Source organism: Pundamilia nyererei, unplaced genomic scaffold (assembly GCF_000239375.1).
Source record: "Pundamilia nyererei isolate P.nyererei 1_Seehausen unplaced genomic scaffold, PunNye1.0 scaffold00040, whole genome shotgun sequence".
Classification (NCBI taxonomy): Eukaryota; Metazoa; Chordata; class Actinopteri; order Cichliformes; family Cichlidae; genus Pundamilia; species Pundamilia nyererei.
Genome location: NW_005187441.1, coordinates 1,749,094 through 1,765,465, shown reverse-complemented (window position 1 = coordinate 1,765,465; position 16,372 = coordinate 1,749,094). Strand labels below are relative to the sequence as shown.

Genomic DNA, 16,372 nt, shown 5'->3' with positions numbered 1-16,372 from the left:
GCAGATGATTTTTAGGGTCTGACCTGGATGTTTTTGATGTGTATGTCAAGCTGAAGGTGGAGGGAAAAGCTTGACTGCAGTATGTTCTTACTGAGGGTGTCTGCTGTCTCATTGTGGAGTCTCTTTAGAACCATTAGGGGATTTGTTTGCTCCTGTCTGAATAATACTGCCTCCTAATGTAGCAAGCAAAAACAACGAGGAGATCCTAGAAGGTAATCACTGTCATTTATTAAGGTCACTGTATGTGCTGTTGTCCTCAGTGTCCACACACAAACATAAAAATCATGATGTGCAGCAGAGCAGTGCATTAGACGTTCTGACGGTGAAAGTGTAGCAGTCTATAACATGGTTGCATGAAATGCGTCTGTTATTCAGTCCCACTGTTTACCTCTCACAAAACATAGCAAGCACGTGTTCGTCGATGCTGCTAGTCCCAGTCAGCGGTCTCAGGAACAGTCCCGCCACCGCGTCCGGGTCCACGGCGCGCAGGGTGCTCAGGACCACGCGAAGCTTGCCGGACCGGCTCGCGTTCCCCCGGTTCCCCACGTGCTCATAAAGCGCGCGCTCAGCCTCCCTCTGAAGCGCGTGGATGTACTCCTGACACTCCAGCTCAGGCACTTTAACAAGGCGGACACAGACAGGGAGACATGTTGGGCTGTTTAAATAATCACTGTTCACCCACCCTGAACCCACAGCTGTATAAATGCGTTGGTGTGTAATGCTGTTAGAGGTGTGTGTGTGTGTGTGTGTCTTGTAGTAAGAGTTAGATTTAGGTCTAGTTCAACCCTGTATATTTATCAGAGCAGGGTTATGACACAAAGCCGTGTGGGTCACTCGTGCCTGAGTGCGGGTGTAATCTTACCCGGGGTGAACAGTATCGCTCCTTTCAGAAACGCGTGTTCTTTGACGGTGATAGTGAGTCCTCGGCACTTCACCAGAAACATCTGGATACTCTGCACATCACAGAGACGCACCCCAGGGTGTTGAGCGGCGCCGGCAGTGCGCTCTCGTCGGCCCGCGTCGTGCGTCAGAATCTCGTGTAACAGACTGGGCTTCTGCGTCTCCACGGTGTCGAAGTCCACGGAGTCCTGCACCAAGCCCAAGAGCAGCAGGGGCGCCCAGCTGTTGCGCACGAGTCGGAGCTGGTCATCGGCTGGCAAACCCCGAAAACACGGCACGTTTTTCACGAACCTGAAAGTTTTGAGAAGCACCTCGCAGGCTGCTCTGATCACGGACTGTGGAGCCCGAATGGCCACCAGCTTCCTCATGGACGCGCAGGAGCAACACCGGTGCGCAGCGGTCGTGTCCTCGCGCGCCTGCGGGCACAGAGCGTCTCTGTTGAGGATGCTATAGAGGATGCTGCCCTGCCCCGTGTCCTGCGTGACTTTACACTCACAACACGACATGTCGCCCCACGCTGATTATGAGCTCTTCATGGCGGGTATCATCTTTTTTATAGACTTGGAGCACAACACCCCCCCCTGCCCCCCCAAAAAAACTATACCAAAAACATACTTCCGGTTAGCAGTTTTCAAATTAAAATGACGACAAAATGATAGCAGACAAATGAATAGCTACATCAACAGTAACGCTTACTTTAAAGAAAGAAAATAAACATTGGAATGGGGGAAATGGTTTCTCCTTATGCTTTTTGATTTTATAGGCTTCAGTCCCGAGTCTGTAATAATCTGCACATTATAATCTGCTAATAAATTGGACAGAATGGTGGGGTTTTTCAGGCATCATTTATGAGTCATTGCTAAAATAATGAGTGCAATTTAAAAATGATGATGTTCTATTGTCAGGCCAAGTGGTTTATAATCTTCCTGATGCTGGAAACAACAGCCAGCTGATTGGAGCAAAGACCTGTTGCCTACAGAGATGTTGCACAGTGCCCTCTGGTGGTAAAATGATGTAAAACACTCATGATATGGTTGAAGAGTGTTTCTCCAGTCACTGCTTTAAGTTTTCATTTATCAGCATATCAACAAGTGTATCAGCAAATGGCTAATGTTGTTTGGGCTCTAACCAATTCAAAAACGTTCTCACGTTGCAGAAAGATGGTTTATTCATAAAGAAATCAGGGATAAAATACATTAAGTTTTACTTTGCAGCATTTGCTTTAGCTGAGTTTCCAAGTGACAGCTGAGGTTTTCATAATAATGTGAAATGATTCACACGTATGAACACTAAATAAGATAATTGAGCACAATTTTCTATTAGTGTTAATCAAAATAGACTCAGTTCAATAGTTTTATGCTGTAACAGGGGTTAGAATAGTTTTGTGTAAATCACCACATTCAGTTTAGTCTGACTGTGAAGATGTGTCATTTCCACATGTCATAAATGGCACTGATATGCAGTGGAGTTTATTTAATACAAGCAGAGTCTATTTATCTGAGGTTTAGGTTAAACCCTGGACCCTGGGGAAAAGAGTATGTACAGATAAACATGGTGTGAAGGTGACAGTCGACCCTTGGAGGAGGAAGATTAGAAAGGAGACAAGTGGTTAGTGATTGTTTTATGATATGGATGGTTTGTTCTATCATGCACTGTACATTGTTGTTGTGTGGTCACTGCAGGATAAATATGTGTAAATATGATTTGTCATGAAATCAGACTGAAGAAAAACATTGCTTTGACAAACAGCAGGCCTCCCCAGAAAAAAAGGCTCAGGTACAAAAAGCATCGTCTGTCAGAGACACGAAAGACGACATCACTTCTACACTTTTACTGTCACTGACACGAGAACGGACTTTGAAAACACGAGTTAAAACTAACTGCAGTTTTCCTTTTTGCTGCGTGTAGAAGATGCATGCAACTTTTCAAATGTTCAACAAATATAATAAAGCAACTTGGTAAACTTGGACACTGACGTGCCATTTTTATAATTTTAGTATTAGGAAAGCAGAAAAATGAAGCTTTTATTTTGAAAGCAAGTCCAAGTTTCAGCCTCACTGTGGCTGCATGTAGCTGGCTTGATGGAAGACTGAGTTGAAGCCCATTTGTAGGAGTGAAATGGGTTCACATAAAACACTAAGCAGGGGCCTCTGGCAGCAATTGATCTGAAGCTCACATGTGCTTATTTGTAACGGTCCAAACACGACGCTGTGTGTTGTGCATTCAGTGTTTTAAGGTTAACGTATCCTGCTCACTCTCTGAGGCTTAATTTGTTTTTGAATGAGTGTACCATGCTGCATATTAAGCTCCGTTTGTCTATGCAAAGACCTGCAGATGGCCTTAGAGGACAGAATACAGCAAAACCAAAACATGTAAATAACCACCTCGTACCACAGGGTGTACTCGATGTCTGCGCCGGGTCTGCTTTGTGGTTAGCTGTAAGATCTTGCTACAAATTCAGAAATACTACACACTTCTCATAAAGACAGGGAATTTGGCACATCTGAGCAAGTGACTGACTGAAATGAGTCAGAATCTGCGTCAGGCTCTTTGTGTTTGTCTTTCAGTTTGACTTGAGCTCTAAAATCAGTGATGATCTCTCGCTTGAAAGGTCCTGACATTTAGGACTTTGTGGTGGAATGTTCGGGAAAGTTTTCACCGCAGAGGGTGACAGAGTGCTGGCTGGCTTAATTCAGCTTGTTTACAATCTGCGGAGCAGACACGGAAGTGACGGACACGGCATAAGTGAAGGCTGTTTACTTAAACTGTTTTTTTTTAAAGTTGTTTTATTTTTTGCTTTTACTTTGAAGAAAAATCTGCAAACCTTTCAAGCAGTTTTTATGAGATGAGCTGGCGATTCTGTACATGCAGTTTTTATATTATTAGAGCATTAATGCAGAAAAGGCTTCAGAGTAAGTGTCCTGAGGCCTCTCACAGTAGCTGTCAGGTTGCCTGGTTTGCTTCTTGAAGGACGCGTGAAGTTTTATTCATAGCGAGACTGAAACGCATAAAGCCAAACAGCTAGTTCTTTGAGTCTGACAGTCTGCAGCCCTGCAGGTAATAAAAGAAATTCTGTACTCAACTTAAGCCAAAACAGAATAAATATGATGTTTTTGGAGTTTGTTTTGATGGAAGTCGTGCGGCTAAATTGTCTGTCCATCACTGCGTGAAGGATGCTGCCGTTTTCCGAAGCTGAGTCTAATCTGATCAGGTGTTTTTGGGCGGAGGCGTGCAGCCATTAGAGTTTGATTCCATTTCCTCAGCTGTGAGGGTTTGAAGCAGCAGGCTGATGGAGGCATAAAAGGAAAGCTGCCCTCAGTGTGTAATTACCTGACAAGGCCAGACATTTCTCCTTGTGCGAGAATCTGTTTCTATAGTAACAAAGTGTAGCAGCAAACATACGTCTGAATTCAAACCAAGAACACAGTGTTGATTATACAAAGGTCATTGAGGGATGTTAAGTGGGATGAATATTATGCAGAATTCTGAAGGTCGCTGACGCCTTTCATCAAACTTGTTTCTAATGATCCTTTTTCTGTTTCTCAGGGTTGTTTGTGAAGAATTTCATTCATCATCAGGGCCTTACACAACTTTTCAGCATCGCACTTTAACAAGTTCCAATGTCGACAAGCCTTGAGTCAGAGAGCACGCAGTTCTCCCTTTGTTTCACTTTTGTCTTCGTGTGAGAAGACCCCCTGCAACATTAATGCTGCGCCTCTTTGTGAAACACCAGAACTGGTCGGTCTGTTCAGTTATTGTGTTACCAGCCAGAATTCGAGGTGCTGTAAACAGACGCTGTGGCGTTTCTTTTATTCAGAAGCAAATCATTGCCTTGTGTTGCTCTGATGCTATCAGCCGAGAAACCGTACAAGGTGATTTAAAAAATTAGACATTTTGAAAAGTCTTTTGATTTCCTCTAATTATAAGAATTTGAAATACTTGATTTATTAGAGCAGTTGGAACACCCTGATGTTCATAATAATGTTAGTAACTGTAGTAATAATAATGGCAACAACAGCAAAAAAACCAAAAAACATGTTTTTGAGCAAAATGAAAATGATTTGATGGGTTTTATCTGCAGCTCATCTACGTCGTGCTGAGAAATGTGATACCTGCTTCTGCTTTGTAAAGGTGCCTGAAAATATCTTAAATCTAAACTAGTGCCAGGTGGCGGCTGCTAACCTCATCATAGCACAGGATTTCCTGCGTTGTCGGCTCAAATCAGCTATTTCGTAAGCAAGCAAAAAATGCCATTGCAGTAAACGTTCTCTGTGGAGGAGAAAGAGCAGAGGAGGCAAATTCCCCCAGTCCATTTAGCACAAGTTCTTCCATCTGTGTGTCTGTGACTTAGGGGGGGGGGAGAAATTCATCATCAGCTCAGTGTCTCACAGTACTGATAAAGGTCAGCCTTAGACTGAAGGCAGACAGACAGGCACAGTGTCACTCTTGTCGCTCTTTGACTTGTAACTTTGGGCTTTTGAGAAATCTGCAAAGAAATGGTCAGTATTTTAACTTCTTTTTAAACTGGCTGGATAAACCTAAGGCTTAGAGAAAGACTATTTCTGTGGTTCAAAGTTGGACAAAGATGGAGCTGCAATTTCTTTAATGTTTACTTGCAATTTTGGGGCGAACTGAGGCTATGATTGGTTTATTTTTCTGCAGCTTGTGGCGTTGCAGTGCTTTGACATGAGCTTTTGCTTCCTGTCCTGTTTTAACCACACTGTTGAAGCCTCCCTTGCTGCACAGTTCATATTTATGCACAATCTTCCATCTCGTGGTGGATTGAGGCTGTAGCCTGCAGGTAGACACTCAGCATGTCCTTCATGACCAAAGCTCCGTCGCTGCTTTGATATTCATTATCCTGAACTCGATGTGAACTCAGGAAATTTTTTTTTTAATGTGTGTGTGTGTGAAACTGAAATATTCTGATGGAGCAGCTGTTCAAAGAAGTTGAGCGCACAGTACTTTGAGAGGTTGTTTCTCAGTAGCACTGATAGATTAGAACATGTCATTTGTTCATATAACAAACACAATGGTAACACTGTAAGCCACAATATGCTTAAGCTAACCACAACATGACATTTCTAGATCGGACATGATTTGAAACTAGAGCAGAGAACATTTTTATCTGATCGGCTGAAGCAGCTGAATCGGATGAAATGAGGTTTTAATGACCTCGCATGTTCAGTATCTGTTACATCTGTCACCTCTGAGGCCGTGCGGTCTGCTGTTATTGACCAGGCGTTTTTCTCCCCTTGAAAACTGAGCTGTTAATCAATACAGACGTGGAAAGATTCATTTTTAATAACTCTTTGGTTAATGTTATGCCCACAAGGAAAATATTATAAAGTGTAGATTTGTGTCTTTTAAAGCCTGAATATATTAATATGTCACTGAATGCATAAAAAAATTATAATGTAACTTGCTGCATTTCTTAGTTTTAGTGTGCATGTTATTTATTGATCCCATTTTCACTATAGTTCACTAGAATTTTTAGTTTTATTTTTTACTAACTAAATTTTTTATTTAATTAAAAATTTTGCACTACTTTGTTTTACGGCCTTCAGTGTGGGAGTGTGGTTCTTTAAAGTGTAATGATGCTATTTTCACTTTGAGTCTTTATGCTGCTGCTGTAACAGTAAATAACTGTCAACATGTGAATATCTCACATGAATTCTGTAAGTTATGTCATATTGATTTATTATTTTTAAGTTACTTTTTTTTCTTTCCCTTTCACTGTATTTATTTTTGTCCTTTGAATGTCACCCAACCGAAGAAATGTAACAGAGCCTCAGTCGAGCTGTAAATTATATTTAATGATTTACTATTTCATATGTGTGAGCAGGATTAGTGTAAGTTAGATTTTATTTCTTTTGGATTTTCATACATTTGATAATTTCACGTTTACAGCTCGGAATTGTTGAATTTTGTTGCTCATGAATTTCAGTCTAACACTTCCAATCTGAAAGCTTATTAACAAACTTTATTTTATGGCACTTCAAATGCAAACCCACTCATTTGCATAAAGAAGTAGTGAATAAATGTTTAAAAAATTGATGAGATAAATAATAAACAAAATGTAAGAAGAAAGCATATTAATAGTTATTTATATTGTACAACAAATGTAAATACAGAAAAAGCTAATTTGAGCCTACATTTTATTTAATATTTTTTATTGGATATTAATTTGAGTAATTTTTTAAAAGCACTTTGGTCTATTATATATTTATCCTCTAATTATTTGTTTTGCTCTCCTTTAAAAAAAAGTTAAGTTAAAAATTTTGATTAAAAAAACAAAATCGAAGTACACCCACACAGCAACCTGCACCCACGCTCACTTTCACATCTGAAATAAGACGCCAGACGCTGCGGTTTACTTTAAACACGTAAAAGGAAATATATTTTTTTAAAAACGAAATAACAAAAAAGAACAACATTTCATACAGAAGAGCTGCTTTTCTCATTTGCAGAGGTAATTTACACAGGACTTGAAATGAAGACACTTTACTCAAAGTGGCACAACGGCAGCCAAACCACAGCTTGAAATATTGACTTTTTTTTATTATTACTATTATATTATTATTGTTTTCCACTCCTCGAGCCTTCAACTGATGTGCCATACATGTGTGTGTTGTGCCACTTGTGGTAAAGCATGAGGTTATGTCACATACTGAGCTTCTTTTAAGGGTTAATATACACTGGCTCTTGGTAATTCACTCATGACGTACGCACCATTGAAACATTTACACACACAATTTTAATCTTCTCTTCCCCCAGAAAAACAAGAATTCTCCTTTATTTATTTTTTTAAATATTTTTGAAGACAACAGTTAACAGTTCCAAAAATGGTGGCTCTACGATTGGACCGATCCCACCTACGTGAAGCCCTGTCCTTCCACACAAACATTTCAACAAGCATGGCTCACTGAGTGTTAGGAGAGAAGAAATGGTTGTCGTGGCGCCGGTCTGCCTGGCAGAAAGCAGGGGTGTGCATAGGTGTTAGCCACTTCTTCCCCAAGGCTCTGATAAGGCAGCTTTTCCTTTTATTTTTTTTACCGTTGTTGTTTTTGCTTCCACTTCAGGAGCCGTGTTTAGTGGTGAATGTCAGTGCTTTTATTTCTTTATTTTTTTCATAGCTGGTAATGTCTCAAAAACGAACTTCCAGGTCCACCGATTCGCATTTTGTGTACAAGGGAGCAGAGTAAAGACAGCCAGAGAAGAGTAGGCGAGACGTCGTGAAAACCGAGATGAGAGAATGCAGCACGCGTTTTCTTCATTGTCCATTTTGTGCAAACTGAGATGTAAACAAAGACCATCGAAGGCTGGGGAAGGAAGCATAGGACGTCAGGCTACAGCAACACGGGGAGAGACGACACAGAGGGGTGCAAGTGTGCTCGTTCAACAAACTGAAAGGCACAGAGGGCCGGTGAAATAAATAAGAGCTGAGGGAGAAAGAAAATGCCAAGTTTCCCGTGCTTTTCGTGTCACTCTAACTTGGACGTGGAGCTGAGGGAGTCGGTTGTCGCCACTATAGCAGCTTCTAATGTGCTTCAGAGTTCGGCCTGCTTGTCACAGGAGCCGAGGAGATTAGAGGGGAGAACGGAGTACCACAAGGAGTGCATTAAAAGGTCAACACGCACACAGGCAACCCCATAAGACTGCTTTATGGTCATGCTTGCTATTGTCTTTCCAATATTACCATCCATCATCAATTACAAAAGAAAAAGTACAAAATATCTACTACACTGCCCCACCACTCCCCACCATTCAACTATATTAGGACAGAACCATATTCACTTAGTTTTTTTAGTCATTTATATATATATATGTATATATTTACACAACAATATGCCTTTCAGGCTGTTGAGAAAAGGGGCGAGGAGGAGGATGAAGAAGTCTCTGTAATGAGACATCAGTCATTAGTTTCTTCGTTTCTCTCTTCTTCAATAACAGTTTATCTACAGAAATGCGATTCTGATGAGAGATGTGATTCAGAGTTTAGATTCCACGTTGAATCGGAGATGGATCGTCGAGGGCGATGAGCGAGTTGCCGTTGAGTGTATGTCAGTAGACCCAGGAGACGGGAACCCACTGAGGAGTGGTGGACACCAGGTCCACGGCCTCCTCCAGTAGGCGGATGGTGTCGTCGATCTCGTTGTTGATGATGGTCTGGTCAAAGTAGTGAGCGTAGGTTTGCTGCAGCATCTCCGACTCCTTCTGTAGCCGCTGAAGAGATTCGTCCTGGTGGAGCGAGGGGGGGAGAGAGAGTGACATCAGTGCCCGGCTTTGGCTGAAGTACAGAGGTGATGTGCTTCGAAAACGCTGAACTCTGCACGTGTTCTTAAACTGACCGTCAAGGTTAGATAATGTTGCAGCCACATTTTCTGCTTCAATTATTTAATGATGTGTTAATATTACACAAAGCAGGTAAGATAAGAGTCTCAGGATGTGGCTTTTGTAATAGTTTGAACTGGAAAAAGGAAGAACAGAGTCTGAATATATGACCCAATCATCTAATTAAAAGATGGCTCTTAAATAACTGCAGTATTTCTAGGGGTTAAATTGAACTAATTAGTTGTCTTTTAAATAAGTCTTATATATTAGGAAATGATGGAGTTAATATCTATAAGAATAAAGATGTAGCCTCATTTGAAATGGAGCTCAGCTCAGTGTTAGGGCTCAGGCCCTTGCCCTGTTCACTATAACTATAGAACTATTTACCCCAGTAACAGTTCTGAATACGAGGAAGGGAAAATGGAAGAGAGAGGTGGAAGCCTGATGAAACAACAAGGCGTGAAGTTGCATCACAAATGAAAAGGCACACAAACAAAGGGATTATTGGAGGGATTAGAAGGAATCAAAAGGTAGAGTAGTGAACGAAGCTAGACTGCTGCTATTTAAACAAACACAGAGGGGCACAGATGCTTTTCTACAGTCTCCAAACAACAAGTGAACTCGCACCATTTAATTTGTACTTACAGGCAGTTTCCTGCACCACTTTGGGACCTTGAGTGCACGTGAAAATAGGCATGCCAAAGGAAACACAAACATGCTTAAAGCAAACTGAGCACGTGCAGTGAGAGGAACGCACAGGACGACAGAAATGGAAATTAGGATGCTCTTTTAGGCTGGGCTGTCCAGTTTGAATTCAGTGTGTGGTCCTTTGACCCCTAACAGCTAAAGCAGCACCCTCTTGATTTACATATGTAATGATGCTCTCATCTGTTTTCCTTCAACAACACACCATCGTAATTCAGACTAGAAAGCCAGCGTAACTGTGCCATTAGTATGAACTCGGTTAGTACGTGCAGCAAAACATAACTGCCCAAGATGGGAAGAGCAAGTATAACAGAGAAGACCGTACCTCAGTCATGCCGGGGGTGATGGTGGGAGCCGCGATGAAGACGACGTATGGAGCAAACTCAGCTGTCCTGAGGATCTTTAGCGCCTGATGAGGAAAGAAAATCTTAAACTGTGTAGTTCACAAAGTGGCACATGAGACTGTTCTATCAGTGGAGAGGTTTTTTATACTGCCCAGACCTCCTATGTGAATTACTGCAAGTTCCAACATAAGGGTACTTTCACTTGAACTTATACTTGGCTTCTAGAGGAGATGGATAATTTTGGGGGGCTTCTGGTTGTACCAAGAAAATGTCCGAGCCGAGATGACTCGCCTGTGGCTCGACGTCTAGGATGGAGATCATGCCCTGGGCATGGATCTGCCTGATAGTCTCCAGCCTGGTTCCATACATGGCATCCTCGTGGCTGCCATACTCCAGGTAGTCGTTGTTGCTGATGTCCTGCATCATCTGCTCGTGAGAAACAAAGTAGTAGTTCTTTCCGTTCTCCTCGTCTTTCTTGGGAGGCCGAGTTGTGTCTGAGACAGAAGAGATGAATATAGAAGTTACACTCCCGATGATGACATTGTGGTGTTGCAATGGGTCAAACAGGAGAATCCACTTTGAAATTTAAATGTTTGAGTCATTAGTTTGCTGTCCAATCGGAACAAGAGCTTGTTGTGGAAGTATTTAGATCTTGCTCTTACGAGGAATAGGGTAGGCAAAGCGGTCGGGATGTTTGGTGATCAGCGTGTTCTTGATGTGCCTCCGACCGACTCCGTGTGCACCTGAATCAAAGCAGAAAGAAGAAATTAAACGCATTAGTGCAGTAACTCCACACAGATCAATCAGTTAGCTTTAAGTCTACGTTTAGTAAGTTGCAGCGTGCTGACAGGAGTCCTCCTTGCCAATCTACGCTATGATGAAGCGTTTATTCTCGCGTCCTCCACAGCTGTTGTCTGGTGTCCAGTATTTGCAGAAAAAAACTAATGTATATGTTTCCGAATTGATCTTTATAGCTGGTGCTTTCATTTGCACTCCCTTGTAATTTTAGAAAATCAAAACTGATTATTAATCATGCAGCCCAGCACAGTAGCACCTGGTTTAATGTGATCAATGAGCATCATCAATGTTCCTACTCCATTACTCTCTTGTAATTATGGAGAGTTTTCTAATAATTACAAGATCCTGTAATTGCAGCTGGTAATGGCTGATTCAGAATAATACTTTCTGTATGTGCTCTTCACAGGCTGTCTGAATCACTGGGCTTTTTTCTCAATAGTTTTTGGTACATCTTAAGTACAAAACAAGAAAGGCTAATTTTGGTTGTTTGGAATGGAAATAAACAAGCCAGACCGACAGGCTTACTTTGCAGTGTAGAGTTATTACACTAAGGTGGCAGCATCTCACCTGCCCACAAATATAACACCTGCTGATAAATGACGTCTCTGCTCCGAGTTTGTCTCTAGTTAACATTTAAAGGATATAAATGTGTATTTGTTTCCTGTTTTAAATGCACTGGAGATGTTACTTAGATGATCCTTTTTGATATTCAAGCATTAGCTTTGCCTTTTTAACTATGATGGTTAACTAAGCACACACACAAGTTGAAAACATAAATCAGAGCAACAAAAGTACTTTTTTTTTTTTGTCACACCCGAATGATATTCAAGTACACGTGCAGACTTCAGGAAAGTGTAAGGAAGGCACTGCAGGTTTTCTAATCATCAGATGGTTTGATGTTCAGTCCCCAAGTGAAAGATGGATGTGCTTCAGTGCCCAAAAACACGATCTTCTGCCATTTATCTGGTTTTGAGGGCAGCGCCTCTTGCCCCCGGTCTACTCTCAATCAGAAACCCAAACACCTAACTGGCTCCTCTCAGGCAGCAGCAGTAGTTCTACTCTTAGTCCCTCCAAAATGACCTAACCTGCAGCCTTTGGTCAAAGGTTAGGATGGAGATGTAGCTGTAATTTGAGCTCTCTTCACCGCAACAGACCAGTGCAGCATCTGCATAACTGCAGACACTGCACTAATCCCACCGTCAGCCTCTAGCCCCTTTCTTGCCTCACTTGTGAACAAGTTAGCTATACTTAAACTCCTCCACCTGGGACACCAACTTACAGTGGATTTATACTCTGTTAAATCGACACCGTAGGCACGCTGTAACCACAAACCCCTCGGAAAGCCTTACGGCACAACCTGATGTGCAACTATCTTGAAAAGCAGAAGAGCTACTGAACGGGCCAGTCGTGCAGGCTGCACGGTTTGTAGTTGTAGTCATTTGCTTTTCTGTGTTTACTTACCAAGTAAAACCAGCGTTTTTCTCTTAAATGACGGCAGTTTAACCACCTCCTCATATGTCACCAGATCTAGTTGATCAAACACTGCATCAGAGAATAAACAGGATTAGCTATAAGTATGAAGAGGGCATGCGTTACATGCTAATTATAATGGACAGTATGAACTACTTAAACATGTTTTAGCGTATAAAATGAACTCCATAGATGAATTTTGAAGCGTGTGCTTAACAAATGAATGCCTTGTTCTCTCTGGTAGGCATGACAAAACACAGCAGCCCTTCAATAAATCCTGCTTCATCAAACCTCATGTTGCCACTGTACAAGGGTATGTTGCTCCTAACTTTATATGAAGCAACACCTTTTGTAAAACTCCAGCCTTCATGAAGCAGAATGTATCACAGGGCTCTTTTCAGATCACTGTGCTGTCAGATGGGTGTGCCTAATAAGGTGTCTAAGGGAACACATGCAATGCTGATGCTAATGAGATTAACATTCATTCCAATGTTTTGTCCCTGTGGCATAAATCAAACCTGGGATTCTCAGTCAGGCGGGTTTGAATTATTCAAATGCCGCCATAATGTACACCAACTGCTCATTCAAACAGGCACACCCGATGAAGGTCGAATGCCTCGAGAAAGCATTAAAACCTACTTATTTGCACTAACCTTGGTAAAACAGAAAAACTGAATCAAGCTGACTAACATCTCTTTAATCTGAATTACAAACCAGAGCAGCTCATAACAAGTCTGACAAAGCCGCTGTCATTCAAAAGTCAAGGAGACATCAGGAAGAGGACGAGGCATGAAAGCAGAGAGAAGGAAGAAATACGTAGAAGCTGGATGCCAGCTCTCTGGAGTTACTTACATGCAGCCATGTCATTGGGTAAGAGACAGCATGAAATATGGACAAAGGGTGGGAGCGGAAGGGTTAATAAAAAGACACCATAAAAGAAGACAAATCAAACAAAAACCACCATAACAAAACTTGTTAACAGAGCTGTTAGTCACTGAAAATGAGGTCAAATTGAGACGGCAGCAGAAGAGGTCTGTCAGAGGGAAAAGGCAACAGACATGCAACAGTTACACATACAGGATCATCTACAGTCACTACAACAGGGGCAACAGTGCCGTTACAAGGTTAGCAATAGTCTTCATCACTTCAGTTGAAAGGACATGTGTCACAGTACTTCCTTTTTATTGCCCAAACAAGATATTAAGATTGTGACTGCACATTTATTCATCTACTGCACATTATCAAGGAGATATAGGAAAACAGTTCAGACAATGTAGCTTAGTTATATAAATGAATGAATAAGAACAGGTACTTGAGTACAGCAATACTTGATAGCTATTAAACCTTTGCTCATGAATCAAAGACCTCAAAAAATATTCTTGTTTTAGTGAAAAGGCTTCACTGCCAGGCTGCCTGACAGGACTTGACAATATCTGGGACTAGTTCCTGTCACCATCACCACTGCAACCCCTACTTAGGGTCATATTACAGTTCTGCATTAGTGAGCGGTCAAGTTACCTGCTTACAGTGAGTGAGTGTTAGTGTGACTTGTTGGCTTACCTGCGTTGTGCTTGGCCAGGTATTTGTCTTTGTACTGTTTCTTCTTCTTGCCAAACCAGGTACAGCTGGCCTGCTGTTCCTGTTTGGTCTTCTCCATTGCTATACATGCCACACGCCTGAAAGCAACACATGCACTGTTGAATGGCCACATGTGACCAAAGGTAAATGTCAGCATGTGAGTGTAGAAGGAATTTAGCATTTTACAATAATGCAGAGGGGAATCATTCAAAATAACTTTTACCCTGCTTTACATTTATTTATGCACACTGACACAAGCACCAGCATTATGGTGGAGGGACTAATGTTGTGAAGCTACCTCCATCCCCCTCTAGGATACTGGTTAGTTGCAGGCTTGAATCCTGGCAGGGGTGCCTGGCTTCACAAAGACTTCATGGCCAACATAATAAGGTGTGTTTTAAAATAAAAAGCTTCAGTCACTGATATGCATTTTTATTTTAAACTACAAACTTGTATTTTGATCTTTGTGATCGACAGCGTGCATATTTGTGAACTTGTGTGGTGACTGCCTACCGTGCCCTGGCTACTTGACAAGTGTGGTTCAGATGAACTCGGGCATGTAATGCCATCACTAACCACAGCAAACACAACAGGAAGCAAAACACTGAAATTTACTCAGGCCCAGGTTGTAAAATGTAGGTCAGTGGAAGAAGGACCAATCATTCTTATTGTTAGTACAATGTTAATACCACTCACAGCGCACATTTAACATATAAAGGCTGTCAGATTTACATTTTAATGTTCTCGTCAATGCAGTCTGGGATTCACACAAACACACTCCTTATTTTCAAAGGCTAATCGCTGCTAACCGGCCAGCCCGTCTCTTCCTGCCTGTTTTCCTTCTGTGTGGCCAGCTCACTGTGGCATTCTGCATCCACACAGGAGCGCAGAGGCCAGGCTGAATCCAGCAGGTGCAGAACTGGCTCATGTGCTGCTGCAGGGGAGTAGTAAACTAAGCTCTCGGTCCCCAGATAACAGGATTTCTGTTCCCGAGTTTGTCTTTAAATAACAAGAACATTACAAAGATAGAGTGCCTAGTTTTCCATAGTTGTACTACACAGCATGAGTACAGCAAGAACAGTAGTCTAAGTACATTTGTACTGTAAGCGCATCTGTGAAGTCATCCTTCAGAACCATGTTTCTTCTACACAATCACCAGCTGTCATGTTATTAGAGGTGCATCTGTAATCACTCAGGATGGTCTGGATATTTTTACTATTTAGCAGCCCTCCACTAACTTCATCAGAAAACTCCACAACAGCTAAGACTTGCTACAGTTTTAGCTTCAAACTGGCGTTGAATGTTTGCTGCACTCACCATTCCTGCAGTTCAGGTGAGGGGATGAGTCCGGCTGTGCCATTCTTGGTGTTCTCCAGCTTTCCTTGCCACCAGTTGTGGTCATCCTTGGAGATGATCTGAATGATGTCACCTACGCGGAAGCGGATGCCGGCTTCCTTGCATGGGATGAGGTCGTCTTTTGCCGGGTCGTACTCAAATTGAGCGCGTACATAAATCTGTAGGTGCAGAACAGTGAGAAAAGCATACATTAGGTGAGGAGAGGACGACAAGGCAAGCTGCCCTTATGAAGAGACCGGCTGCTACACTGGCAAGTAGTCAGAAATAAGACAGCAGTACAAAAGCCAGAGCAGGAAAAAGCACAAACACTCAGACTGATGAACAGCGGGACTAACGTGATCGAACAAAGAGCTTTGCTGCGTCTCTGCCTGCGGCTGGATTCGTTGGCTTGTGCACATACATCCATATTCTCTCTACTGATGAACTATTATGAAGCCTAAGCTTTGACAGCACACATGGGATCTAAGCACCATTACGATGAGGAACCAAACTTTGCGGGGCAGGGAGGGGAGGGCTGAGAGTCTACTTCTACGGAGGGTCCACCAAGCTCCATCTTACCTTGATGGACAATTTGTCCTTGATAGCAGGTCTGCAGATCTATGGGGTTGAGAGCATCACACACACACATACAGTATATCATGCAGTAGAAAATGTCGGGGGGAGTCAAGAAAAAGGTTATGAGGAACCCATACAAAAATACAAAGTTTGTGCTGCATTTTATATACATGTGTGTGTGTGTGATGATGGACTTTATCATGCAGAGGATATAAATGACAACTTTTGTTCTATAGTATGTGCTCTCTCTCTCTGATGGAGGCCCTACAGTGAAGACCAAGACTGTAATCAGAACAGGTGGAATGCGAAGGGGGGAAACACGAGTGATGTAG

The 16,372-nt window shown here is 42.1% G+C and overlaps 2 protein-coding genes across 14 annotated transcripts in view; both read right to left on the bottom strand.

Moving 5' to 3' along the window:
• Positions 1 to 218: 218 nt before the first annotated feature.
• Positions 219 to 1,474, bottom strand: LOC102196624 (nuclear receptor subfamily 0 group B member 1-like). The gene is made up of 2 exons (XM_005730956.1): positions 863 to 1,474; positions 219 to 617 (listed from the first exon to the last, which is right to left on the bottom strand). The coding sequence occupies exons 1-2, from the start codon at positions 1,404 to 1,406 to the stop codon at positions 385 to 387; spliced, it is 777 nt and encodes a 258-aa protein (XP_005731013.1). The 5' UTR covers positions 1,407 to 1,474; the 3' UTR covers positions 219 to 384.
• A 7,228-nt stretch (positions 1,475 to 8,702) lies between these two features.
• The window catches only part of LOC102194232 (peripheral plasma membrane protein CASK-like), a 55,848-nt gene continuing 48,178 nt past the window's right edge, over positions 8,703 to 16,372 (bottom strand). For 3 of the 13 annotated variants that reach the window (XM_005730944.2, XM_013910298.1, XM_005730946.2), the window contains 9 exons: positions 16,044 to 16,082; positions 15,447 to 15,643; positions 14,112 to 14,227; positions 12,543 to 12,623; positions 10,946 to 11,026; positions 10,545 to 10,777; positions 10,265 to 10,348; positions 9,880 to 9,906; positions 8,703 to 9,141 (listed from right to left, as the gene is read on the bottom strand). In XM_005730944.2, coding sequence (XP_005731001.1) covers positions 8,965 to 9,141; positions 9,880 to 9,906; positions 10,265 to 10,348; positions 10,545 to 10,777; positions 10,946 to 11,026; positions 12,543 to 12,623; positions 14,112 to 14,227; positions 15,447 to 15,643; positions 16,044 to 16,082 — 1,035 coding nt within the window. In that variant the 3' untranslated portion in view covers positions 8,703 to 8,964. The remainder of the gene's footprint in view (positions 9,142 to 9,879; positions 9,907 to 10,264; positions 10,349 to 10,544; positions 10,778 to 10,945; positions 11,027 to 12,542; positions 12,624 to 14,111; positions 14,228 to 15,446; positions 15,644 to 16,043; positions 16,083 to 16,372) is intronic. The other 10 variants (XM_005730951.2, XM_013910299.1, XM_005730953.2 and 7 more) reach the window with 7 other exon arrangements.